General features: G+C 57.5%; 8 protein-coding genes across 8 annotated transcripts; 2 read left to right on the top strand and 6 right to left on the bottom strand.

Moving 5' to 3' along the window:
- Positions 1 to 12: 12 nt before the first annotated feature.
- Positions 13 to 680, bottom strand: BDP81DRAFT_48653 (uncharacterized protein). The gene has a single exon (XM_060595205.1). It carries the CDS (start codon positions 621 to 623, stop codon positions 87 to 89), a length of 537 nt encoding a protein of 178 aa, XP_060443933.1. The 5' UTR covers positions 624 to 680; the 3' UTR covers positions 13 to 86.
- A 387-nt stretch (positions 681 to 1,067) lies between these two features.
- On the top strand, positions 1,068 to 3,376 carry BDP81DRAFT_482327 (hsp70-like protein; the record flags this gene model as incomplete). The annotated part of the gene is made up of 3 exons (XM_060594998.1): positions 1,068 to 1,233; positions 1,325 to 1,520; positions 1,581 to 3,376. The coding sequence occupies exons 1-3, from the start codon at positions 1,207 to 1,209 to the stop codon at positions 3,374 to 3,376; spliced, it is 2,019 nt and encodes a 672-aa protein (XP_060443934.1). The 5' UTR covers positions 1,068 to 1,206.
- Positions 3,377 to 3,880: 504 nt separating this feature from the next.
- On the bottom strand, positions 3,881 to 5,820 carry BDP81DRAFT_395776 (signal recognition particle 68 kDa protein; the record flags this gene model as incomplete). Its single annotated transcript, XM_060588108.1, has 3 exons — positions 3,881 to 4,409; positions 4,456 to 5,580; positions 5,630 to 5,820. 3 exons carry the CDS (start codon positions 5,818 to 5,820, stop codon positions 3,881 to 3,883), a joined length of 1,845 nt encoding a protein of 614 aa, XP_060443935.1.
- Positions 5,821 to 6,151: 331 nt separating this feature from the next.
- On the top strand, positions 6,152 to 10,509 carry BDP81DRAFT_431340 (uncharacterized protein). Its single transcript, XM_060590671.1, has one exon. The coding sequence runs from the start codon at positions 6,465 to 6,467 to the stop codon at positions 10,131 to 10,133; it is 3,669 nt and encodes a 1,222-aa protein (XP_060443936.1). The 5' UTR covers positions 6,152 to 6,464; the 3' UTR covers positions 10,134 to 10,509.
- BDP81DRAFT_451043 (cutinase) lies at positions 10,369 to 11,402 on the bottom strand (the record flags this gene model as incomplete). Its single annotated transcript, XM_060592593.1, has 2 exons — positions 10,369 to 10,949; positions 11,003 to 11,402. The coding sequence occupies 2 exons, from the start codon at positions 11,400 to 11,402 to the stop codon at positions 10,369 to 10,371; spliced, it is 981 nt and encodes a 326-aa protein (XP_060443937.1).
- Positions 11,403 to 13,001: 1,599 nt separating this feature from the next.
- BDP81DRAFT_323043 (uncharacterized protein) lies at positions 13,002 to 15,626 on the bottom strand (the record flags this gene model as incomplete). The annotated part of the gene is made up of 3 exons (XM_060584754.1): positions 13,002 to 13,410; positions 13,492 to 15,272; positions 15,318 to 15,626. 3 exons carry the CDS (start codon positions 15,624 to 15,626, stop codon positions 13,002 to 13,004), a joined length of 2,499 nt encoding a protein of 832 aa, XP_060443938.1.
- A 1,809-nt stretch (positions 15,627 to 17,435) lies between these two features.
- Positions 17,436 to 19,844, bottom strand: BDP81DRAFT_322849 (RNA recognition domain-containing protein; the record flags this gene model as incomplete). Its single annotated transcript, XM_060584732.1, has 4 exons — positions 17,436 to 18,784; positions 18,965 to 19,528; positions 19,597 to 19,718; positions 19,780 to 19,844. 4 exons carry the CDS (start codon positions 19,842 to 19,844, stop codon positions 17,436 to 17,438), a joined length of 2,100 nt encoding a protein of 699 aa, XP_060443939.1.
- A 418-nt stretch (positions 19,845 to 20,262) lies between these two features.
- On the bottom strand, positions 20,263 to 23,644 carry BDP81DRAFT_431347 (translation elongation factor aEF-2). Its single transcript, XM_060590672.1, has 3 exons — positions 23,252 to 23,644; positions 20,483 to 22,988; positions 20,263 to 20,431 (listed from the first exon to the last, which is right to left on the bottom strand). The coding sequence occupies exons 1-3, from the start codon at positions 23,257 to 23,259 to the stop codon at positions 20,414 to 20,416; spliced, it is 2,532 nt and encodes an 843-aa protein (XP_060443940.1). The 5' UTR covers positions 23,260 to 23,644; the 3' UTR covers positions 20,263 to 20,413.
- Positions 23,645 to 23,943: the final 299 nt, after the last annotated feature.

Here is a 23,943-nt window from a genome sequence, read left to right on the forward strand (position 1 = left end):
TCTTTTCGGACTTCATGAAATGCACTAGAGTTGATCATCTTCCTAAATGTCCAATGACCAGCCAGCGCAGGCAAAGAAGACTTCATCTACCATATTGGTTTCGGAATCCTCCTACCGACGCCAAAGCACCACCGCCAATCAACTGTTTGAAGTTCTGCTGATTCTCCGGCAGCAATCCTCAACCCAGTATGCGGCCAAAGTACCCGAGAGCCACATCGGATGAAAAGGGGACAATCTGCCCCTACAATTCCCAGACCCAAAGCACCTTCATTGATGTGTTGAGAGCTGTCCGAGGGAATTGCAGCTTCCGCAACACCCAGGCGAAGCTCTGCGTCGCGCCAGGTCTTGATCCGACCTCGGGGTATCCAGACCCACCTCCGGGTTCCACTTTTCGGGACCGGAAGCGTAGCCGTCGGGGCCTGCTGGATCGGGTGTGCTTTCCGCGCAGCCGGTGGACCTCTCCAGCTTTTCTCTGCGCTGTGCAGAGCAGATTTCGCACTCCCGGGTCGTCTGGGCCAGTTTGTCGGTAAGACGATAAACTGCAAGTCGTCTGTGAGGAAGGTGAACCTATAGAGAGAGTAGCCATCATTCAGATAAACAGTCCCAAAGACACTCGTTGGCATGCAAGACGGAGGCGCAAAAAGTTTGCGTGCCAGGAATTGATTCGAGCAGCATCAACGCGTCAATACCCCCAGGCTCCGCCGCCACGGCAAAGAACTCACTCCAGTCTCCAGGTCAAAAAATTTCCAGCCGAGCTCCCCCTAGCTCCCCTGGCTCCGTCCCTGGCCGGTGACACGTCCACTAGCGCCACGTCCATTACCTGCAATGGCCGGGCGATCCCGTTGCTTCAAGCGCGCCTCCAGCCTGTGGCTGCCATTCATTCGTCACGTGCGCCGGCGTCCCCACCGAAGAGCCCACTGAGAATCTCTGGTGGTGGAGCTCCTACACCTCGGAATAACCGATGCCGGGGTCCCGAGCCTGGCGGGATTCGGTCGGCTTCTATGACCGGGGGCGCGCATCATTTTTCGGGTCAAAAAATTTCGAACTCTCCTTGCCATCATCATTTCCTCGCATCCTCATCCACCTCCTCCCTCCCCCCAATTCACCCACAGTGTACTCTATAATAACCGCTTTTCCATTCCTTTCCGCGCGCCATCTTCTTTTCCCTCCATCCCCTTTTGTTATACCCACACACAATCAGGCAAGATGATGTCTGCACGCTTCTCAAGAGCTGTACGTTTCCCACCCCTAGCTCGTGACACCTGTCGCGAACCCATAAGTTTTTTAGTTTTTTTTTTTTTTCCCGCATGTTAACGCGCAATAGCTTCCCAGAGCTACCAGCTCCGTCCGCTCAGCCGGCTTCGCTCGCCAGCCCTTCGCCTCAAAGTTCGCTCGCTATGAGTCAACAGCATCCGAGGGCAAGGTCACGGGCTCCGTGATCGGTATCGATCTCGGTACCACTAACTCTGCCGTCGCCATCATGGAGGGCAAGGTTCCCAAGATTATCGAGAACGCTGAGGGTGAGCATACTCCACTGAACCATCAAATGCGCGCAGCAGCAAGCTAACAATCATCAATAGGTGCTCGCACAACGCCGTCCGTGGTCGCCTTTGCTCAGGATGGCGAGCGTCTCGTCGGTGTCGCCGCCAAGCGTCAGGCCGTCGTCAACCCCGAGAACACCCTCTTCGCCACCAAGCGTCTCATCGGTCGCAAGTTCACCGACGCTGAGGTCCAGCGCGACATCAAGGAGGTTCCCTACAAGATTGTCCAGCACACCAACGGCGACGCCTGGGTTTCTGCTCGCGACCAGAAGTACTCTCCCTCGCAGATTGGTGGATTCGTCCTCAACAAGATGAAGGAGACGGCCGAGGCCTACCTCTCCAAGCCCGTCAAGAACGCCGTCGTCACCGTCCCTGCCTACTTCAACGACTCCCAGCGTCAGGCCACCAAGGACGCCGGTCAGATTGCCGGCCTCAACGTCCTCCGTGTCGTCAACGAGCCCACTGCCGCCGCCCTTGCCTACGGTCTTGAGAAGGAGGAGGACCGCGTTGTCGCCGTCTACGATCTTGGCGGTGGTACTTTCGATATCTCCGTCCTCGAGATCCAGAACGGCGTCTTCGAGGTCAAGTCTACCAACGGTGACACCCACTTGGGTGGTGAGGACTTTGACATCCACCTCGTCCGCCACCTCGTCCAGCAGTTCAAGAAGGACTCCAACATTGACCTGTCCAACGACCGCATGGCCATCCAGCGTATCCGTGAGGCCGCCGAGAAGGCCAAGATTGAGCTTTCCTCCTCCCTCCAGACCGACATCAACCTGCCCTTCATCACTGCCGACGCTTCCGGCCCCAAGCACATCAACCAGAAGATGACCCGCGCTCAGCTCGAGAAGATGATGGACCCCCTCATCACCCGCACCATCGACCCCGTCCGCAAGGCCCTCAAGGATGCCAACCTCCAGGCCAAGGACATCCAGGAGGTAATCCTCGTCGGTGGTATGACTCGCATGCCCAAGGTTGCCGAGTCCGTCAAGAGCATCTTCGGCCGTGACCCCGCCAAGTCCGTCAACCCCGACGAGGCTGTCGCCATTGGTGCCGCCATCCAGGGTGCCGTTCTCTCCGGTGAGGTCAAGGACCTTCTCCTCCTCGACGTGACTCCCCTCTCCCTCGGTATCGAGACCCTCGGCGGTGTCTTCACCCGTCTCATCAACCGCAACACCACAATCCCCACCAAGAAGTCCCAGACCTTCTCCACCGCTGCCGACTTCCAGACCGCTGTCGAGATCAAGGTCTATCAGGGTGAGCGTGAGCTCGTCCGTGACAACAAGCTCCTCGGCAACTTCCAGCTGGTCGGCATCCCCCCTGCCCACCGTGGTGTCCCCCAGATCGAGGTCACCTTTGACATTGACGCCGACTCCATCGTCCACGTCGGTGCCAAGGACAAGTCCACCAACAAGGACCAGTCCATCACCATTGCCTCCGGCTCCGGTCTGTCCGACTCTGAGATTGAGCAGATGGTCAACGACTCTGAGAAGTACGCCGAGGCTGACAAGGAGCGCAAGGGCGCCATCGAGGCCGCCAACCGCGCCGACTCTGTCCTGAATGACACTGAGCGCGCGCTCAACGAGTACGCCGAGAAGCTCGACAAGACCGAGGCCGACGGCATCCGTGAGAAGATTGCCTCCCTCCGCGAGTTCGTCTCCAAGAGCTTGGCCGGCGAGGGCAACGCCACCGCCGCCGAGATCAAGGAGAAGACCGACGAGCTCCAGGTCGCCTCCCTCAACCTCTTTGACAAGATGCACAAGGCCCGCGCCGAGTCTGGCGAGCAGCCCGCTCAGGACGCCAACGCCGAGAACAAGGACGAGAAGAAGCCTTAAATGGTTTTGAGTCCTGGTTCTTTGCATCTTTCCCACCTCCCGCGAGTCAATAAAGGACTCGCGTCAGCATGTTTGATTATTACCTTTTGGGCGGGGCATAGACTTGCTTTGCTCAATGTTTGTATTCCACCTTGTACTCATATTCCGGTCTCGATCCGACTGAATCGGGAATCGAACCGGCTCTCTCTTCCTTGTTACCCCTTTTTACAACATGTTTGTTAATACCTTGCCTGCGGTCGGCGGAACCGGCGTTGGAGCATCAAAAACATTCACACACGAGATACCTATTCGGTATTCATGATATGATCAATGGTATGGATCAAAGGGGATTAAGACGGGGTTGCATATGTACAAAACCAAACCGAATCCGGAGTAGCTAGACGTGATAATTCTACATCCCCTCTCAAAACAATTGTGGACCAAGAGACCCAGTGGTATTTAACAATGCAAGAGACATACGTGCATATGTAGCCGACAAGGGCCATTGACATTAAGTGACTACTTTTATCTACCAAAACCAAACCATCCTTTCTTTTGTGCCTGCGGCTTCTCGCCGCTCTGCGCCGCGGGCTCGTCCTGACTGGATGGCGCCTTGGCAACCGGCTCCTTGCCCGGGTAATCAATGTAGTTCCACGCCACGTCGAGGAAGATGGGCTTGACGGGGATGGCAGACAGCTTGGGCGGGACGCTGACAATGTTGTGGAGGTCGATCCCGTTGGACGGGTACTCGCGCAGCCGTTCAATCAGAGGCAGCTTCTGGGCGTCGTCTTCGTTGGAGGCGGCCGACTCCTTGAGCAGGTTCGAGAGGTGGACGAGGGCGCGGTGGCGCTGGAGCTCGCCTTGGAGATAGGTTGCCAGGGCCTTTGCGTCCGTGGCGGACACCTCGATGCTGCGCGGGGTGTTGGGTTGCGGTTGGGAGCCCTTGGCGAGGGTCGAGGTGGCTTCCTGGGCTTCGCTCGTGGCGTGCTTGATGAGGGCTAGGGCGTTGACTGTGTTGCCGATGATGGCGTGGGAGCGGGCGATGGAGAGAGACCTGTGTTGTCAGTATAAGAGAATCAAGTCAATGGCGTCAAACTCACTTGAGAGCTTGAAAGTACTCGGCAAAAGCTTCCAGCTGGTCGGCGAGCTCCTCGTCGTTGGCCACGCCGGGCAACTCCCTCGCAGCCTCGAGACTCTGCAGGGTACCTTCGTACAAAGCGACGAGTTCCTTGAGCTTTGCAGCCTTGCGTCCGGGAGTCTGTTCCTTGGCGATCTTGTCTGCCTTCTTGGACTTGCGAGTCGAGTGGTATCTCTCAACCAGGCCGTCGTCGTTGCCTGTCAAGACGCGGTTGCGACCGATTCGCCAGCTAATCATCTCGTAGTTGACGGCGGTTCTGGTGATCTGCAGGCTCTGCATGCGGGAGTCGCTCTGGGAGACGCCCTCGCCTCGCAGCTCGTCAATCGCTTCCTTTGTGGCATCGGCGGCATCCTGCGTCGCCTCGAGGATGTCGTCGTACGCGGCGGCCACGTCCCTGGGGTCGGCATCAACAAGAGACGGCCACGTCTCGGAGAGCTTCGCCTTGGCCTCCTCTGCTCTGCCCCATGCCAAAGAGATTGCAGCGTCTTCAATCTTGACGTCGCGAGAGCGCCAGGTGAGTGACCTGGGTGCGTTCTCGGCACCCTCGCCGCCCTTGCTAGTCTCGGCGTCCACCTGCTTCAACACGTTGGGGTCGAGCTCGTTAATCTGCTGAACGAGAGCGGTATCGGACTGGGGGAATGCTCGTCTGGCGATGGCGGGAACGGGTATCGTGCGTGGCGTCTTGAGCTGGTAGGCGGCGTAGCGGATCGAGGGATCGATGGTGTCGGAGAGGAGGTCCTTGAAGATGTCGCCCTTGGTGGTCGTTGCCATGGCGCTGTAAATGATGCGCGACACGGCGTAGCTTCGCAGGGAGGGCTCCCAATGCTGGTTCTCGAACTGGGCGGCACCGCGGATGTGGGCGGCGTAGGCCCGGGATTCGAGCTTGTCGTTCTGTGTGGCGGCGGCTTCGGGCTGGGAGAGCAGCTCGGCGAGGTGTTCGGCCGCCTTTGTTGCTTTTTGGAGTCGTGAGACGATGTGGGATCTCGTCTTGCCGGTCATGCCTTTGGCATCCGAGGCGTGTGACGCCTTGATGGCCATGGCGTTGGCCCAGGCACGCTCGCTCGTGAGAAGAAGGAGGTGGACATATCTAGGCAGTGTCAGTCAACGGCCCCTCGCCCTTGCACGTGTCGACATACTCATGGTTCTCGGCAATTTGCGAGACGCCGACCTCACCCTTCTTGCTAAACTTTCCACGGTTCTTCGTGGCAATATTGAGCTTCTTGCGACTGTTGAGTAGCTTCTTGGACAGCTGGGTCTGGTAGGTTGCGTAGTCTCCGTAAAGGAGAGCCGCGTCACGGCCAGAGACGACAAACTTTGTGATATCCATGGCTGTGGTGGTGGCGATCGGTTCGTCCGTTCGACGCTGGGAGGCAGGATCGCGACAGGCCACACCAAAGGGGACGGGATGATGTCGAATCGACCTCTGCGCTGCGCGGGGGATTGGTGGGGCTCACCAGTGTGTCCTCTGCTTCAATGTGGGATTGTCAAAATTTAGGGCGTGTTCTCAAGGCCGCTAACTGCACACCCACCTCGGGCATTATGTAAGCTGGGGTCGGACGCCGGGTTGAAGATGTTCCCATCGACGCCTTGCCATTGGTTGAAGCTCCCCGAAAAAGTCCATGATGGTGGATTATGGACTGATACTACGGTCTTTGAAGGCATCGTGCATACTTACCGGCCGGCCCTTTGATCGCGTTTCGCAGAATAGGTCACTTGACTTGTTGTATCAAAGCCGTCACTGGGACTCTTCCAATTGCCACCTGTATCATCCTGTGTGCCCTGTCAACCTAGCCTAGCTCAGCTTGGACAACACCTCGATCGTCGACGTCTTCGATTCCGCGACTCCACTCAAAACTTTTTCGGCTTTGCGCGACAACACCAACGATACCCACGACCAGCATGTGCCCGAGTGCTTTTGATGTCCGCCATACATGATCGATACGTACCGTGTTGGTGACAGCCTCAATCCCAATGCTGGAGAGAACGGCGGCGACCCTGGAATCATGTACCAGTCTTCATGCTCTTCCATCCGCCACGCGACAACTTAGAAGCCAGCGCAGGTTGCACACCGGATTCTGGCAGCATGGCGCCGCAGCCCTAGATATCTCCAGCTACTTGCTGGCTGCGCGTTGCAATGCCACCGACCAACCCATCTCCGACTCGCCGCCAACACCCCCCGAAACCCTCGCCGCCTCGACCTTTCTTCTCGACTTTCTCTACCCTAGCGGAACCGCCTCCTTCTTACGCAGAGCCTCTCCAGGCCTTCCTCACGACCACCTGGCATCCATCCGACGGCTTCCACGCCGATCTAGGCCATTCACCTCTTCCACGGTTGCGACTTCGACGAAAGACTCCGACTCGCCCGAGGCTTTGTCTGATGGTGGCTTGTCAATGAACCGGGGAGATGAATCTGCGGTGCGAGACCTGCGGTACGAATACCGACAAGATGTAGATCCCGCCGAAGAAGACGTAGATCCCGCCGAAGAAGACGAGTTTGAAGAGGGAGAGGAAGAGGATGACTACGACATCACCAGCTCGCACGACACGCACAGCGGTCCATCGTACGCCGGCGCCGGGTCACGGCCCGAACTGATGAGGGAGTTGATGGCCGACAAAGACACGGAGTATTTTGGGTCCATATGGCAGCTCTATGCGCAGCTGGAGCCTGATTTGCAACCAGAGTTTCGACCCGAGATCATTGAATACCTGTATCGGTCCGCAAACGTCATTGATGCGCGAAGAGTCGTCCTCTTGTTCCCCCAAATCGACAACAGCCAGTGGACCACATTGGCTCTGACGTCGGTGGTAACGGCATATCTACGCTTGGGACGAGAGAGCGAAGCGTTGCGGCTATACCACACGGCGCTGGACGAGAAGGCCTTTGTGTGCGGGCTGGACGAGCTGCTGGGTCATTTCTTTGCCCAGGGCGATTGGGAAAACGTCAGCCGAGTGTGGGCATCGTATCATACGGTTTACCTCGCCGAAGGCATCAATTGCGGAAAGTTGAAACAGCTTGGTGCAACTCCCAACCTCGGAGCCCTTACCATGAGCTTCGCCGAGGAGGTCGAGGCGCAGGAACCAGAAGTAGCGCGGAAACTCCGAATCTTGCTCAACAAGGCGGTCAGGCGCGCGATCCAGCAGCCATGTAAGCCAGACGAAGCCTTGCCTCTGCTCAAACTCATCGACAAGGACCAGAAGAAGTGGTTCACCATCTACCTCGAGGAAGCTCTGGCACGAGGACAGCAGGAGGGTTTGGCCGAGGTGTACCGTGTCTACCGGTCGTTTCCCAACACGCGGCCGTACTGGAGAGTTCTTCATGGCATGTTTGATATATTCTACCCAGAGGATGTCGTGGGCCTCGAGCAGGTCTACGAAGACTACCATACCAGCTACGGAGGACTGGATAGGTGGGGGTACAGGAAGTTCCTAAAGTACTACGCATCACGGGGCGACATCAAGTCTCTGGAGCGTTTGTGGGACAACTACGTCTACGCCTACCAGCACCGCCATGTCCTTCGGGAACCAGAAACCTTCAACTACATCATCAACGCCTATGCGAACCTCAAAGACTACAAGAGCGCACGACGATTTTTTGACGAGATGAGAGACAAGCACGGCGTGACCCCGGGCACCGACAGCTGGAATCAACTTCTCAAGAGCACCACCGCCGACTACGATCTCGCCAAGTCGGTGTTTGAAGAGCTCTGCGCGAGCGTGTCACCCGATAAGTATTCTTTTGCCACCATCATGTCCGTCAGTGCGGGAGAAGGAGACAACGTAAAGACGTTGCAACTTCTCGAGCAAGCGAGATTGCTAGGCATCGAGCCGGACGTCATTATGCTTGAAAAGGTCATCCGAGCCCACTCCTGGTATAACCGAACGAGAGCCATGTTACAAGTTTGTACCGATGCCCACGCCAACAACGTTCCGGGCGACCATGACATACTCTGGAATGCTCTTTTACGGTCTCAGGCGCATCGCCGCAATCTGCCCGCTGTCGCTCGTGAATTGGAGTCCATGGCGAAGCATGGTGTCAAGTGGACGTCCGAAACCCATACACAGCTACTCCGCGCCTTGGTCCGTTGCGGGCAAACCCAAATGGCGTACAAGTTACTACGCTCGGCTGCTCGCGAAAAGTCGTTCAAGGTGGTCCCAGCCCACATAGAGACCATCGTACAGGGCGCCCTGGACGGCCGCCATCTGGCCTTGGCCGGCAAGCTAACGAAGCAATTGCGACAGTACAAGACTATGTCAGTCAAGAGTCGCATTGACCAAGCTCGCATAATGATCAAGCAGCAGTTGTTTGCCTACAGTCAAAATTCGAAAAACGTTGACGGCGTGGAGGAGTTGATGACATACATTCGGGATCTGGCCAACCAAATCTTCACCAGCGCCGAGTCGGAACGGACAGTTTCCTCAATACGCCGCGCCGATTCCCTGCACCGCCTGCGGGTCTTGCTCAATATGGCTATCCAGCTCTTCGGTGCGCATCGCGATTACGACTCGGTCAGAGAGCTCCAGCAGCTGCATAGGAGCGTCACCGCAGCCACGACCAACTCTACCGACAATGAAACTCCCGTCCAATGGCTATACTACATGATGAAGGAGGACGTATTCAACAAGAGGTACGAAGAGGCCATGGCAAAGTGGGATCAACTGCAGGAAAAGGTCGTGGCCATTGCTCGTCCAAGATCGAGGGCAGTTATGCCGCGGCACCGCTACCGTCTTTCCAAGCCGTTTGAGACGTTCATACAGATATGTGTAGAGCTACAGAGCTGGACGCGACTGAAGAGGGGCTTTGACAAGTTATTTGACTCGGGCTTCCTGTTGGAGCGCCGGGCCATGAACCTTGTAGTTCAGGGTCTCGCCCGCACGGGGGCTTGGCTAGAAGCCTGCAAGATGTGCGAAGGGTACCTCATGCCGAGGTGGACGGGCTGGCAGCAGAGTCGCGTCCGCGCGCAAGTCACAAATAATCTACCGCTGGAGACGCGTCGAGTCCACCGCTCGGCGCAAATGTTACGTCCGACATCGTACACCGTCATCCTCCTGTCCAAGGAATACCACGAACTTCGACGCACAGCGATGTGGTCGGGTGGCGCGGCGCGCAAACTCAGTGTCTTTCACGAGCTGTGCCCGCGCCTGGTGGATGCATTAAACAGAATGGTGTACACGGGCGTAGGTATTGAAAAGGAGCTCTTCGGGACCCAGAAGAGCAGCATGGCGCTCTCGGAAATGGGTAAAACCCCTCCACGCGGCGGCATCCTCGGCTCGCAGACGGAGGGCTCGTCGCAACTGCCTGAGCCTTTGTCGTTTACCACGGGCGATGTTACGATTGACGGTCTGTGGACACAGGCTTCATCGGTGCCAACCCCTCCACCTCGCGAGGAAGGTGTTGGCTCGCAACCCGAGAACATATCGTCGGCGGAGCAGTCTGAGCCTTTATCAATTACCACGGGCGGAGTCACAATCGACGGCCTACGGACTCGACTTTCGCCATCGTCGAGGCAAATCATTCCTCGCCGAGAGGAAGACATTGTTGACTCGCAACCCGAGACCTCGTCTTGGGCGCAACAGCCTGAACACTCATCATCAATGACCACGGGCGGAGTTACTATTGACGGCCTGCGTGTTCCGCTGTAGTTGGTGGATGGGACGTCTGACTACCAGTGGAGACGCGTGTATGAACAGAGATATCTTGTACAAGACTTATTAGACCAGACATGGGTGTGTTATAGAAGGGCACGGCATTTAATTGCAGCGATGATTTCTTGGAGAGAATCGACACTCTCCTCAATGGGGATGGACGATAGATGTGACAATACAACTTTTGTTTATTAGCTTTCCCTTCCGAGTCTAACATGTATAAAACGACACATCAATCACTCGCTATCCCGTCCTTTGGAGAATGCATGATCCCCTGGACAGTGCCCACCATGGTCTCCCCCATACCCTCATTCAGCGCATCGCGACTCGCAAGCCCAAGCTTACTCCTCTGCATCACAAACAGCGCCGCCGTCGGCGCGTCAAGGCTATAATCGAGATGCGTATTAAAGATGAAATCGCCCCCCTGGCAGATATTATCCCCCGTGTGACACACAACAAGCAACTTTGTCGCATCGACCCCGTCAATCGCTTTCCCGCCCAGGGGGTCGCCAAACAGCACCACGCTCGAGAGCCGCGCGCGCTGGTCGGCCGGCAGCTGGGCCACGGCGAGGCGGGCGACCTGCGAGCCCTGGGAGTAGCCCGATACTGTGAGCCGGGTGTCCGGGCAGGTGGAGAGTGTGCGGGAGGCGACTTGGGCGGCGAAGGCGGCGCCCGTGGCGGAGCCGCCTGCGAAGAAGCCGGGCGGGTCGGCGGGGTAGGAGTTTACGCCTTGGATTGCGATGGAGCCTGTTCCGTTCATGTAGGTGCGGAGGGCGTCGAAGAAGGGGGGGCCGGTGAGGAAGCCCACGTTGCCTGGGGGTGTTAGTCTCTCCAAGTGCTTCATATTCAAAGGGGGGTGAACACACCTGGCTCATTGGTCCCCCTGGCGAACAGGACAGCCACGTCCGGACACGTCACGGCGCGGGTGGTGTTCCCGGCAAGAGGCAGCTGCATGCCCGTGGTGCCGTTGATGCCGAGGGCCGTGTCGAGGTCATTCTGCGTGATGCCGCTCTCGGCCACCGTCTCCCTGAGGGCGCGGACGACGAGCAGCGTCGTGTTGACGACTTTATCCACCAGGCCCGGCACGCGGTCGAGGACCTCGAAGGAGCCCGAGAGGAGGCTTGAGAGGTCCCTGTCGCGGTTGGGGTTTCCCTTGAGCTTTTGCGGTGTTGTTGGTGTGATTGGTATCAAGGGGATCGGTATCGTCAGCGCCGTGGTCTGCTGGTAGAGCAGGGCTGCTGAGAGGAGGGCGGATGACGGCCTCATCGCGCCCCTTTTTATTTGCTAAGTCGTGCCAAGGAAGATGAGTTTGTTTTCGTTTTGGTGTTTACCCAGGTGGTGATCGTTTGGGTGATCGTCAACCGCAGAGCCGCAAAAGGTAACCTTGGATTCGAATCAGGGACCTTTAGGTTGCCATAAAACCCAAAGGGTTGTTAAAGGGGGGTTGTTCAGGGTATTTCAAAGCTTTGACATGTGCGTGGATAATGTCCAAATGTCCTTGGTGGTTGATGAGAGGTTGCGTCACACACATGGGATCATGTAAGTGAGCTCCTCGACGACGGCGACGGGGGGCCGACCCATTGCGTACTTGCGTACTCACAACCACACTCGCTTCAGATGACGCCGCCTCACCCTGGGAGGGGAGGGGGGGGGGGGGGGGGCATTGTGAGAGAAAGTCGCAGACCACGACGGAATCTCCCTCACCACCAAGAAGAAAAATACAATTGGCACACAGCCCCCCCCGCCGTACAAAACGCAAAGGCGAAGGCGTTTCACACACCATCCCCCGGCCGCCGCTGCAGGCGACCGGGGCTCACGGCGAGAAATGTGCCGCGGTGAAACCGTCTGATGTCGAAGATGTGAGATTCGATCTCCAATGACAGGGCAAAATGGATGCTTTTGCTCGGATTTTGTTTCCGTCATTTGAAGTATTTGAAAATCCCTCGCTCGGATGTAAGAGGGAATGGGTGATTGTCGTGGGCACGCATAATTCCCAAGAATCCCCTCGTTCCTCTCCTCATTGACCCGATGTCTGGCATCATGAAAGTAAGCACATCCATCATAGTGGTTTGACATCCTCGGTCTGGACTCGCTCTGCCACTCTCACCTATATCGTCTACCTTCCATTTAGTCTGATGTCTTCCCATCATCCGTGCCTCCCAACCTCATTAAGTCCGTGTCCTCAACCGTGTGGTCTTGGTCTACACCTTAATAAACACAGCCAAAACCGCAAAAACCGCCTTGCGCTTTCGCACTCGGGAAAGATAGACGGGCGGGAGGACGGGAGGGCGGAGCGCTGCGAGACCCCGTCGGGGAGAGGAGATCTCGAAGAAGGCGCGGAGAAGCTGTGATCGATGGGTGACTGCATGTAGGACACGGTGATGGCTTCCGTGAGCTGCTCCAGCCTCTCGGGGACGTCGCTGACCTCATGTAGTCGAATTTTCCAAGATGCCGTCGGGAGGATGTCGAATCTTCAAAATGAGCCGCATGATTGATGAGTACCTGGCGATCAGGCTGTGAGTGAGACAGGAAGCTTCCACATCGGACTGACCTCGTCTCTCGGGGACTCTTCTGCGACTCGGTCCTCAACACCATACATTCCCAGCGAGATAACCCGGCACACACCAAGATGAGCAAGTACTATGTATTTCTGAAATATCGCCTTCCTAGGCATCACCCAGAAGCCAAAACTCCATCCGTCTATAACGAATCCCATTTCCCATACCATAAACAAACTCCCTCAGTGACCCCCAAACCCATATAACTCGGGGCTAAATACGTAAGCACACCAAAATCGGTGTCATGAATATGTACAAAAGATGCCTCATACATGAAAAAGAAGTGGAATCTTGACGTGAACCACCTTCACTCCGGCCGACCACCAAAAGGCATCTCGCCCTGATTCTGATCCTGGCCCTGTCCCTGACCCCGTCCCTGGTTCTGTACACCCAAAGACCGCAACCGCTGCGAAAGCAACCCCTCCGCAGCACCACCAGGACTCCCACCACGCCCAGACGACGGCGCAAACGCGTTGCCGCCGTACCCTACATCCCCCTTACTCAGCTTCTCATACCTCGCAACCTGCGCGTCCCCCCACCCGTCCTTGGTCGTCGGCCTACTCGCCTGCTCCGACTGCGGCGAGAGGATGCCGGGCGTGGTAGTGCTCGTCGTGTTCGTGGTATCGCTCACGTCGCTCCCCAGACGAGCACGCCCCCGCCCCGAGACGGAAAGCGCAAACGGCACCGCTTCCACGGGCTGCGTATTCCCGCCAAAGCTAAAGGGTGACGGCGACGACTGCTGCTGCTGCTGCTGCTGCCGCCGCTGACCGTACCCATACCCCGCGGCCTGCGGCGACTGCGAGAACCCGTCTGATGTACACCCACCATCCACGGCGTAGGGATACGCAGACGGAACCAAGGGGAACCCGGCACTCCGCCTCCGAAACGCCTTTTCCGCCGCAAGCGTCGCCGCGGGTCCGCTGTGGCTGCTCGACATGGGCGGGTGCATCACGCGGATGGGCTTGTACGGCGTGAACCGCGGTTCCGGGTTCGTCGTCTCGTTGCGGAGCTTCTCTTTGCCGTCGGGGACGCGGTTGGCGAAGACGATCCGGACGCTCTTGTAGAGGTAGAAGCGTCCCTTGGACGGGCAGCAGATGTGGAGGTGCACGAGGTACCGCAGGATAGGGCGGTCGGCGGCGGCGGTGGCGGCTGCTTCCTCCAACCCGGGCGTGTTCGTCTCCATGATGGGACCCGCCGAGTAGCTGCGCTGCCGGATAAACGTCTTTGTCCCGGGTTCCATGCCGGCGAGGTCGTAGGGCACCAGGAACAGCTTCACCGCCGTCTTGTTGGGGTTCTTGATGACGATTTGGACCTGGCCCTTTTCGGGGATGCGATAACTCCCGCCCGGCGGCGCTCTCGGGGATGCCGATCTCCGTCTGGCCCGCTGCGCGGCTCGGCGCGCCTCACGATCCGAGGACCCGTCCGCCATGAGGACGTCGTCTTCGGCGATCCGTTTCTCGACGTATCTGCTCTGCATCTTCCTCTTGGACCGCTGTCCCTCTTCGGGGTTGGGTAGACCGTTTTCCAGGTCAATCTGGCCGACGTACGGGCTAGGGCCATCCTCTGACCGCACACGCCCTTGTGAAGCTCCTCCATAGCTGTAGAACACGGCGGGGAACGGCAAAGTCACATGGGCGGGGCACCTCAGGCTGGACTTACACTTGCCCAGCCCCAGCACGCCAATCTGCGCGAGAAAGTCGAGCGGCTTCGACGGCGTCGTGGACATGCGGCCGCGGAGGATGCTCTCCTCGTACGACCCAACCATGGAAGCGTGCTGCAAGGGGGAGGTGTCCGAGTTGAACGACGGCCGCCTGGGTCTCAGAAACGCCGCGGGCGTCTGCGGCGAGGAGGCCCCAGGGAGCGGCACCTGCGGGATCGACGTGAGGGAGCGCCGCGGCTGGTGTGCCTGGTACGGTAATGCCGCTGGGCCCCGGTGCGAGGACCGCCTGTGAATCGCAGCATGGCTGGGCGAGGGGAACGCAAAGGGGGACGACGTGACCGAGTTCAGGGTGTGTCGACGCGAGGGGCCTACGAAGCTTGGGGATCCCGCGGTAATGGCGATGCTGTTTAGCGGCGCAGACAGGTCGATTTGGTCGTTGCTCTCGGACTGGACCAGCGGGCTCGTCGGCGGCTTGTACACGAAGCTGGACGAGAAGGAGGAGGACAAGGAGGACGGGACGGATCGGTAGTCGTCACTCGTCGCCGGAAACGGTACCCTCGCCTCGAACTGAAACGGGGAAAAGTCCCGCGGTGGTGACGTTGCGAGCCATGAATTGCGCGAAGCCAAGAACTTGTTGGTTGCGCCGTGCGTCTCCTCCTCTTGCGCCGTCTGTTGCTTTTCGTGCTGCGACCGCGGCCTCGGCTGATGATCCTCTGTGAAGTCGCCGCTGTGCAGAGCAGACCGCGGCCTCTGTATGCTCAACCCCTCGCGCAGCCGCTCATCCTCCTCTCGTGAGCCGTCGGCGGCTGCTCTATCCGGGGTGATGCTCGCGGGCGGTAGGAGACTAGACGAGCTCGAGGGCGGCCGGGGGCTTTGCGGCGTGCTCGGGCGGGGCAGGTTGTTGAAGAGCGACTCGAGCTTGGTGATGTTGTGAGCTACAAGATCGTTCCTGGGGGATGCCACGCGGCGGTTCGGGATCCACGTCGGGCTCTCCCCGCGCTTCAGCCGCTCAATCAGCTCGGCCCTGTCAGAGATGACGGCGGCGGCGGCATCGGTGTCGGTCTCGGGGGTTGACGGCCTCGTCGGGCTTTCCACAATGGGGCCTTCGCATAGCTCGGTTCGTATGCTCTCTTCGGAGAGTCTTCTCATCGGCGACGGTCGGTGTTGTGGTATGGGTGGATGTGGTGTTTCTGGCGCCGCGGCCGTGGTAGTCTCGGCTACGGACGGACGGCGATGGTGGTGATGTTCGAGATCGTCTTGGAAGATGGGCATAGTTTAATCAAGGTCTGAACCACAGCACGGCTGTGGCCCAGATCTGGAGTCGGGTTCGCAATGTTGGCGGCGGTCGAGAGGAAGCCGATCATGCCTCCCGTGTTGTCTGCTCTGCTTGTTGGTTTGTAGTTTGTATGGAGCAAAAGGTGGTGCGTCTTTGTCGGGTGATTTTGGATTCGCGGTGTTAGTCACCGGGTTAATTATTCTTTAACAAACGGGCCCCCGGTAGGACGTCATAAGCAGCACCGCTTCGGCCCCAGTGACACTTCCGATTTCGCTCCCTGTCCCTGGCCTTTACACGACGGTAACGTAGGTTTCTGAGTCAAGCAAGGGCACCGGCGCTTCTGGCGTGCTTCACTGGCGTCGTACGAGAAATGAGGCTGTCTAGGAAGAGAGACAAAACTACCACTAATCAAGGTAGGACAAGAAGGTAAAAGTATCCCGTTCAGACACAGAGAATGAAGAGGTTGGAGTTGCGGTCAGTGACATGCAATGCAATCCGTCCAAGTGCAGCTACACCACCTGAATACTAAGTACAGGACCACAGGGGACCTAAGCACCTAAGGTACCTAGTTTGGAGGGAACATGCAGCTGTCGTTCGTCGGGGCTGGCAGTGGCGGGCCCCAGCACACCAGTGCAGTGCAGGGCCGCTGGCGTGCTAAGGCAGGTCAGGTTAGGGCCCGGGGGGTTTCCCTCTGGGCACTCTGGTCAGCTGCCCCGAGTCCCCAACTTTAGCGAGCAACGGCCATCCTCGTTCTGCCACTCTGGTGAGAGATTCACTCCATCTTTGAGCCATGGCTTGAGTTTCTTAGACCGATATGCCGACCCTTGCTTCATGCATCCCGCCAGAGGAAACCCACCCACCTAGGACCAACATCTTCCCTTATTGACCCCTTATCCGTCGTCAGATCCACCCTTGTCTGCGCTGGCACTTGCCCCGGCGTCGTCCCACTCGCGCGATGCGGTTCGTGTTTGTGTTGGTGTCCTGCCATGTTTTGTTGTTCATGCCCGACATCCGCCGTAGCCATGGAAAAAGATAATGAAAAAAAACCTTTACAATTAATCTTGACTATGGTATGAGGCACAGACGATGGAAAGACAGTTTCCAGTAAACGCAGAGCAAAAAGAGGAGTAATAGAGAGGGGAAACCTCGTTCTCGTTCTCGTTACAACGCCGGCCAACGATGTTCCTCATTCCAAGAGCTGAAACATTAGGCAAAGTCTTGATTCTTGTAATCGGCGCCCTGACTATATGCATCTACATACATGAATCCTGCTCGTGGGTTTCCTTTGCGCTCCCGCTTTCGCATCCTAGTAAGGTAGGTAAACATACATCCCAGGCTGAGCCCAAAGCCCCGACACCCTGGAGTTCGTCACCTCTCACATCAGAGTCGATGGACCTCATTAAGTCTGAGATGGAGCGGAGATTCTGAGCGGACCATCAATGCCTGGTGATCAAATAAACCTCGGTGAACGGCACACTATCTAGTGAATCATAATAACTCAACAGGATATCACGTAGGCCCACGACCGCAACATCACTCACGCGTACTCACCATGAACACATCACGTATACCGACACAAAACTCATTGGGGGTATCAAATTTTGGTAAAATTCTAGCGGTGATGTGCCGCTTCGGCTTCCATCGCAATCACTGCGACAATGTCATGGGACGAGCCCTCGTCATCCCATTATTCGGGACATCACCATGGTATCATGGCATACAGGTAACTCTGTAGACTGCTTCGAGCCCCTGCTGTCCCTCACACAAAGGAGACACACTCCACGTGCATCTTCTCGTCAGCCCCTCTACTCAACACCCCAGCCATCATCGTCCGCCACATCATAGTCCATCTCCCGCTGCTGTTCAGGCTGCTGCTCCACCAGGTCACGTGCCGCCGACGACCCGTTAGGTGCGGCGTTGCCCATGGTCATATCATGGTCGGACGCGCCCTGGGCCTTTGACGACGCACCATTCTCGACAGCCTTGATGGGCGCCAGGGGTGTGGCGACCCACGACAGTTCGAGTTGGCCATCAATGCCCGGGATCTCCTGCTTGGGGAGACCGTAAAAGAACTTCTCGGCCGTCTTGCGGTCCTTGAAGGTGACTTCGGTCTTGGACGGGGTGGTGTTGATCTCTGTGAATTCACCGACGGCGAGGAGGTACTGCCGAAGCACCTCGTCCTTCTCAGACGAAGTAAAGTCCACGCCCGTAACGGAGACAGTCCGGGGACGGTTGTCGAGCGAGTACGCGGCGTAGGCAGCGTGGACGTCGCCTCTGTATCCACCGCCGCGGTATGGTCCCCTTCCTCGAGGGGCGAAGCCACGGCCACGCGGGACAAAGCCGCCTCTGCCACGACCACGGCCCCGGGAGCTCGCATGCCACGCCGGTTCATCCGTCGCGCTAGGATCGAGGCCGAGGAGCTTAGCCTCGTCCTCGAGAGCCGCGAGCTGCGCGCGAAGGGCCGAGTTCAACGAGCCCTCTTCCCCATTCTCTCCGCCATCGCCATTCTTCGAGGCCAGCTTAGCTTGAAGCTTCTGCTGTACCTCGCGGTGCCGGGCGAGCAGTTCGCGTTGCCGCTGCTCCAGTTCCTGGCGTTGCTTGTCTAGCTCGGCCTTCTTTTGCATCTTTTCATCGTGCTGCCGCTGGGCTTCTTCTTGCTTCTTCATAAACTCCTCCAGATCAATCTCCGGCTCGGCGTCCTGGTCTTCGCCGTTGGCAGCAGCACGTGCGGCAGCCTGCTCGCTCTCTTCGACGAACCAAAAGACTCGTACGAAGCGGTTGTCAAAGATGACCTTGGGAGACCGATACGCCGCATTGGCAGAATCCCACGTGTCATACGTGACGGTCGCGAGCCGCTTGTGAGGCTGCACTGTGACCTCTTGGATGTTGCCAAACTCGGAGAAGAACTTGCGAACTGCCTCCTCAGACAAGTGCTCCTCGGGGATGTTCTCCACGACAATGGTCGTCTTTGTTGTATCCTCGACGGGGCCCTCAGCGGAGAAGGAGGCTCTGTTCTGACGCCGCTTGCCTCTAGTAGCACGGCGATTCTTACGGCCCTCCCGACTGGATCTCTCAGCGTTGAATGCCTCCATGAGTTGCTGCATTTGTTGAAAGTTTTGCGACATCATCATGGCCGCGTCTCGGGGATCAAAGTCTGTGCCATTGTGTCAGTCTGAGTCTTGAACAACATCTTTAATGACAAAAGTGGCAGAGAATTTTGTAGCTTTCAGTAGTCAACCTTATAATTTTTTGTAAAAGTCATCGCATAAATGCTCGGATGGAATACTCATCATGCTACAGGGGATGTGTGATAGACAAGCGTAAATGAACTCACCCTCGAATTTCGGAGGCCCACTGGGACCGCTGGGCGGCAACCAGATGGGCTCGACGCCGTGGTCATACTGGCACAAGTTTCCGCGAGCACAGTACCCCTTGGTCGCGAAGTCGCGGCATTTCTGCCTGTTTCTTCGTGGGCCTTGAGGAGGGACGCCCTGAGGGTAGGCCGGCGGCATCTGAGGCATACCGCGCCAATTCTGGGGTCCAGTCGGAGCATCCCGTGGGAAGTTTGGGTCGTACGGCGCCGCCGCAGCCGACAGCTGGAACGAGCCATCGACAGAGAACGGCTGCGCAGAGTACCCTCCCGCACCCGAAGCCGTCGAGTCCCATTGACCCCGGCGAGGCTGCTTGTACGCGCGCTCCTCGAAGCCTGTATCCCGATCGCCCGACGCACCGCTCTCATTGAATGAGCGCTTTCGCGAACCACCCTGAGACGGAAAATCCGAGACCGTCGCGCGATCGTCTGCCTCTATTCGTTTCTTGGGCGGGGGAGGCGCGCCTGGGAGAAACGACTTGTACTCTATGACGCGAAACAACTCGTCAACAAATTCCGGCGCGGTGTCTGTGGTGCGATTTGTTAACAAGAGCTGTGGAAGACGCGTTGCTGGTGCGCACTGTGACCGAACTAACCTGTGTTGAGGAACTGCGGCAATTCGCTTTCGCATGCCGCACGAATGTGCGCAGCGTCGCCTTCCTGCGAGGCGAGAAGAGCAAGGACATAGTCGGCCAAGATGTCCGTCTCTGTATCAGATCTGCGGAGAGCAATGGTCAGCAAGAGCAATTGAGAGACGAAAATTTGACGGGAAGACAAACACTTCAGGCAGCTTGCTCAGAAGCCACGTCCTGAGCAAGGGCGCATCCTCCTCTGCTAGAAACATTGTCGTCGCAGTGCGAGTCGCGCCAGACCATGGGGTTGAAGAATGAAAAAAGAAGTTGACGTATCAATAAGTCTGATACTCAAGTAATGTATGGACAGGTTGGAGTCATTGTTGTTGCTCGGCGGAAAGCCACGCGAACAAACAAAAATTTGCCCAGAAATGGGAGAGGTTGTTGAGAGAAAGAGCTTTGTCGGAACGAGGCTGAAAGCTTTTATTTGCAGAGCTCGCTAATCTGACCCACTTTAAACCTAAGTGGAATCCGTGCCCGGGTCGGCGTCGCTGCGGTTGTCCGCTGCCGTTGCCCGCTACAGATTCGGGGCAGTCCTTGCCGTACTTATGACAATAATTGGATAACATCGTATTCGAATTTTTGAAGCTTATGCTCAGGTGTCACATCGTCACCACAATCACGACAGTGTTTACATATTGAACTTTGTCTTCATTCGAGACTACGCGAAAGCTATGGAAAGAACGGGGTCATAATTTTTGATATCATCCACCAAACCCAGTTCGTCATAAATGCCCAAAAAGGCACAACGCCATTTTCTATTAACCCGTGGGAAAGGCGTTTACAACTTGTCGTAGTACTGCAACTGGTTAGCATCATTCAGTCATGGGGGGTTATACGGAAAACTCACGTTCTCAACACCGGGAACCTCAACCTTGAGACCCTTGCGCTTACGCATCTCCTGGACGATCTGGCCGACCTTGGAGGTGCCGTCGAGAGGAGAGCCACCGGGCAGGGGCTGCCAGTGGTCAAAGACGGACTGGGGGAAGGCCTGTCCGGAGGTGGCCTGGCGCAAGTCACTGTTGAAGCCGAAGGACTCCATGACGGGCAGGTAGGCCTTGATGGTGAACAGAGGGGTACCGGGGCGCTGCTCCTCACCGAAGACGTGACCACGTCTGCGGGTAAGGACGCCGTAGACACCACCCATGGCCTGCTCGGGAACCTGGATCTCGACCAAGAAGACGGGCTCGAGAAGAGCGGGCTCGGCGAGAAGGGCGGCGGCGTACAGGACACGGCGGGAGGTAGGGATGATCTGGCCACCACCACGATGAATGGCATCGGCGTGGAGGGTGACATCCATGACGTTCCAGCGGACGGAACGCATGGGCTCCTCGGCAACGGGACCCTCGCGGGTGGCCCACTGGAAACCAGAGACGACGGAGTCCTTGATTTCGTTGAGGTACTGGACGGCCTTGGTCTGGTCGACGAGCAAGTTGGCGCCAGTGGTGTCGGGACCGAAAGTCCAGATCTTACGGGCGTCAGTGACATCCCAGCCGAAGTCGTCGGCGAGGACACGGGCGCGGGCCTTGAAATCGTCACGGGGGCTGATCTTGCCAGCCTCGATCTCCTTGGAGAGCTCCTCGTCAATGGGCTCAGCAATCATGTAGATACGGTTGTGCTTGTTGGGAGACTTGGAGAGAGCGGTGATGCTGGACTTGCCAACAACGGTCTCACGGTACTGGACGACGGGGTCGGAGATGATGAGGGGAACACCGGCGTGGTCGTTCATGAGATCGTTCAGGCAAATCTCCAAGTGGAGCTCACCGGCACCGGCGACAATGTGCTCACCAGACTCGGAGGTCATGGTCAGGACACAGGGGTCGGACTTGGAGAGACGCTTGAGACCCTCGACGAGCTTGGGGAGATCCTGGGCGTTCTTGACCTGGACGGAGCGCTGGACGACGGGGGAGACGGAGAACTTCATGACCTTGAGGTTGTGGGCGGTGTCGGAGGTGGTGAGAGTACCAGACTTGAGGAGGAACTGGTCAATACCAACGAGACCGACAATGTTACCGGCAGGCATGTCGTCGATGGCCTCGACCTTGCCACCCATCATGAGGACGGTACGCTGGATAGCCTTGATGAAGAGGTCCTCCTTCTTGCCGGGGGTGTAGTTGGGGCCCTGGATGCGGACCTTGATACCGGACTTGACGGTACCGGCAAAGACACGACCGAAAGCGTAGAAGCGACCCTTGTCGGAGGTGGGAACCATCTTGGAGACGTACAGCATGAGGGGACCCTTGGCATCGCAGTCGCGGATGGCAATGGCGGCCTCGTCGTCGGGGGGACCCTCGTACAGAGTCTCGGCACGGTACTTCTGGGCGGTGACGGGGGAGGGAAGGTGGAGAATCATCATCTCGAGAAGGGCGTCGGCGGCGGGGAGGAAAGTGCGCATGACGGCCTTGAGGAGCTGCTTGCCCTCCTTGTCGCGGTCCTCAACGGGGAGCTTGAGGTCGAGCTTCTGGAGAAGGGTGGCGACCTCCTCCTTCTTGAAGTTCATAACGGCGGAGAAGATCTTGAAGATGGGGTCCAAGATGAACTGGTTGAAGGCACGCTCGAGCTGCTTGCCCTCGTGGGAGCTCTTGGTGGTCCACTTCTTGGTGTGGGGGTTGAAGTAGTTGTCGCCCCAGAGACGCTCCATCATCTTGTTGCGGTCGACACCAAACTTCTTGGCGTAGCGGACGGCGAACTGGCGGATGGTGAAGGCCCAGCCGTGAAGACCGGAACCGAAGGCGATGGTACCCTTGTCGGGGTAGACCTGGACGTCACCGAGCGACTTGTCAAAGTAGGTGGAGATGATGACGTTGACGGACTCGATGGTACGGGAGAAGGACTGGTACAGATCCTCCTTGGAGACCTGAAGCTCGAGAAGAGCACGGTCGACCTTGTTGATGATGACGACGGGCTTGATGCGCTCACCGAGGGCCTGACGCAGGACAGTCTCGGTCTGGACGCAGACACCCTCGACGGTGTCGACGACGACGAGAGCACCGTCGGTGACACGGAGAGCGGCAGTGACTTCGGAAGAGAAATCAACGTGACCGGGGGAGTCGATCAGGTTGATGAGGAAGTCGGTGCCGTCGGTCTTCTGGCCAACAATGTCCTTGACATCTTCGGGGTCGACGTTGTGGTACAGGGAGATGGCGGTAGACTTGATCGTAATACCACGCTCCTGCTCGTCGGCACGGGTATCCGTGGCTCTCGCATCTCCGGCCTTGGCGGTGGAGATGATACCGGCCTTGGAGAGAAGGGAGTCGGTGAGGGTGGACTTTCCGTGATCGACGTGGGCAATGACGGACATGTTACGGACGTTGGTGGGCTTGTCCATGAGCCCACGGATCTCCTCGACGGTGAAGCTGTGGTGAGAGCCATGGTTAGTATCGTTTGGGCTGTGTGGGAGCTTAACTCCGAAGGGGAAGAGGGGAGAAAGGTCAAAGTGAGGTGAGGTGAGGGGCGGGGTAGAGGCGATCGCTCAGCAAAGCAACGGGGAAAGAAGCTTCGCTGCAACGATGCGGCAAAGTGTGCAAGCATTGCTCCATGATGATGATGTAGAAGCAGGTGTTGTCGATGTTGTTTGTGCTCGGGATAGAAGGAATGTGTTGTGGTTAATGGAACTTACTTGACCATCTTGACGGCGGTGGCTCAACGAGCTCTTTGAAATTTCTGTGTCGGGTGGGATGTGTAGAGTCGAAGTTGGGCGAAGCGGGGTTGAAGAATCTGCCCCGCGCTCACAGAGTGCTGAATCCTTTTCTCTGCTTGAGAGAAGAAGGAAGACAGATGAAGATGTGAGGGATGCCTCGAAAGGTTGAAAAGTCGACGGTTCCAGGAAACGACAGGGGAACTGATGAGCTCCTCTACCGATTCTTTTATCGTCGAAAAGGTGAATGGGATGGAGGGGGCGGGGAGGGTAGGAAAAGGGAAAAGGTGGGAGGGGGAAGGAATGGAAAAAAAAGGGAACCGGTGCGTCCCTCGCCTTGCCTTGGCCGTGTGAGGCAGGCGTTGCCCCGAAGGTGAAAAAAAAAAAAGTTAGTGACTGGCCCGCCGGATGGGAAAAAATGGGTAGGTGGGGCACCACAGCAAAAGAAGTGTGAGAGAAAAAAAAACCCCCCGCCACTCTCGAGGCCCCTCCTTCCTGGTTTTTTCGCCCTTCCCCTCTCCAACCATAGCAGCTGCAAAGCATTTTGGGCAGGCACGGCACACACTTTGGAGGGGCTGTTTGGGTGCCCCTCTTTCTACGCACTGTACCCAGGTCCATCCAATTATCCTTTCGTCAACCACTTGTTGATTATTCGCAGACTTGCAGCCTCTTTT

Source organism: Colletotrichum phormii (assembly GCF_030913505.1).
Source record: "Colletotrichum phormii strain CBS 102054 chromosome Unknown BDP81scaffold_13, whole genome shotgun sequence".
NCBI classification, from domain to species: domain Eukaryota; kingdom Fungi; phylum Ascomycota; class Sordariomycetes; order Glomerellales; family Glomerellaceae; genus Colletotrichum; species Colletotrichum phormii.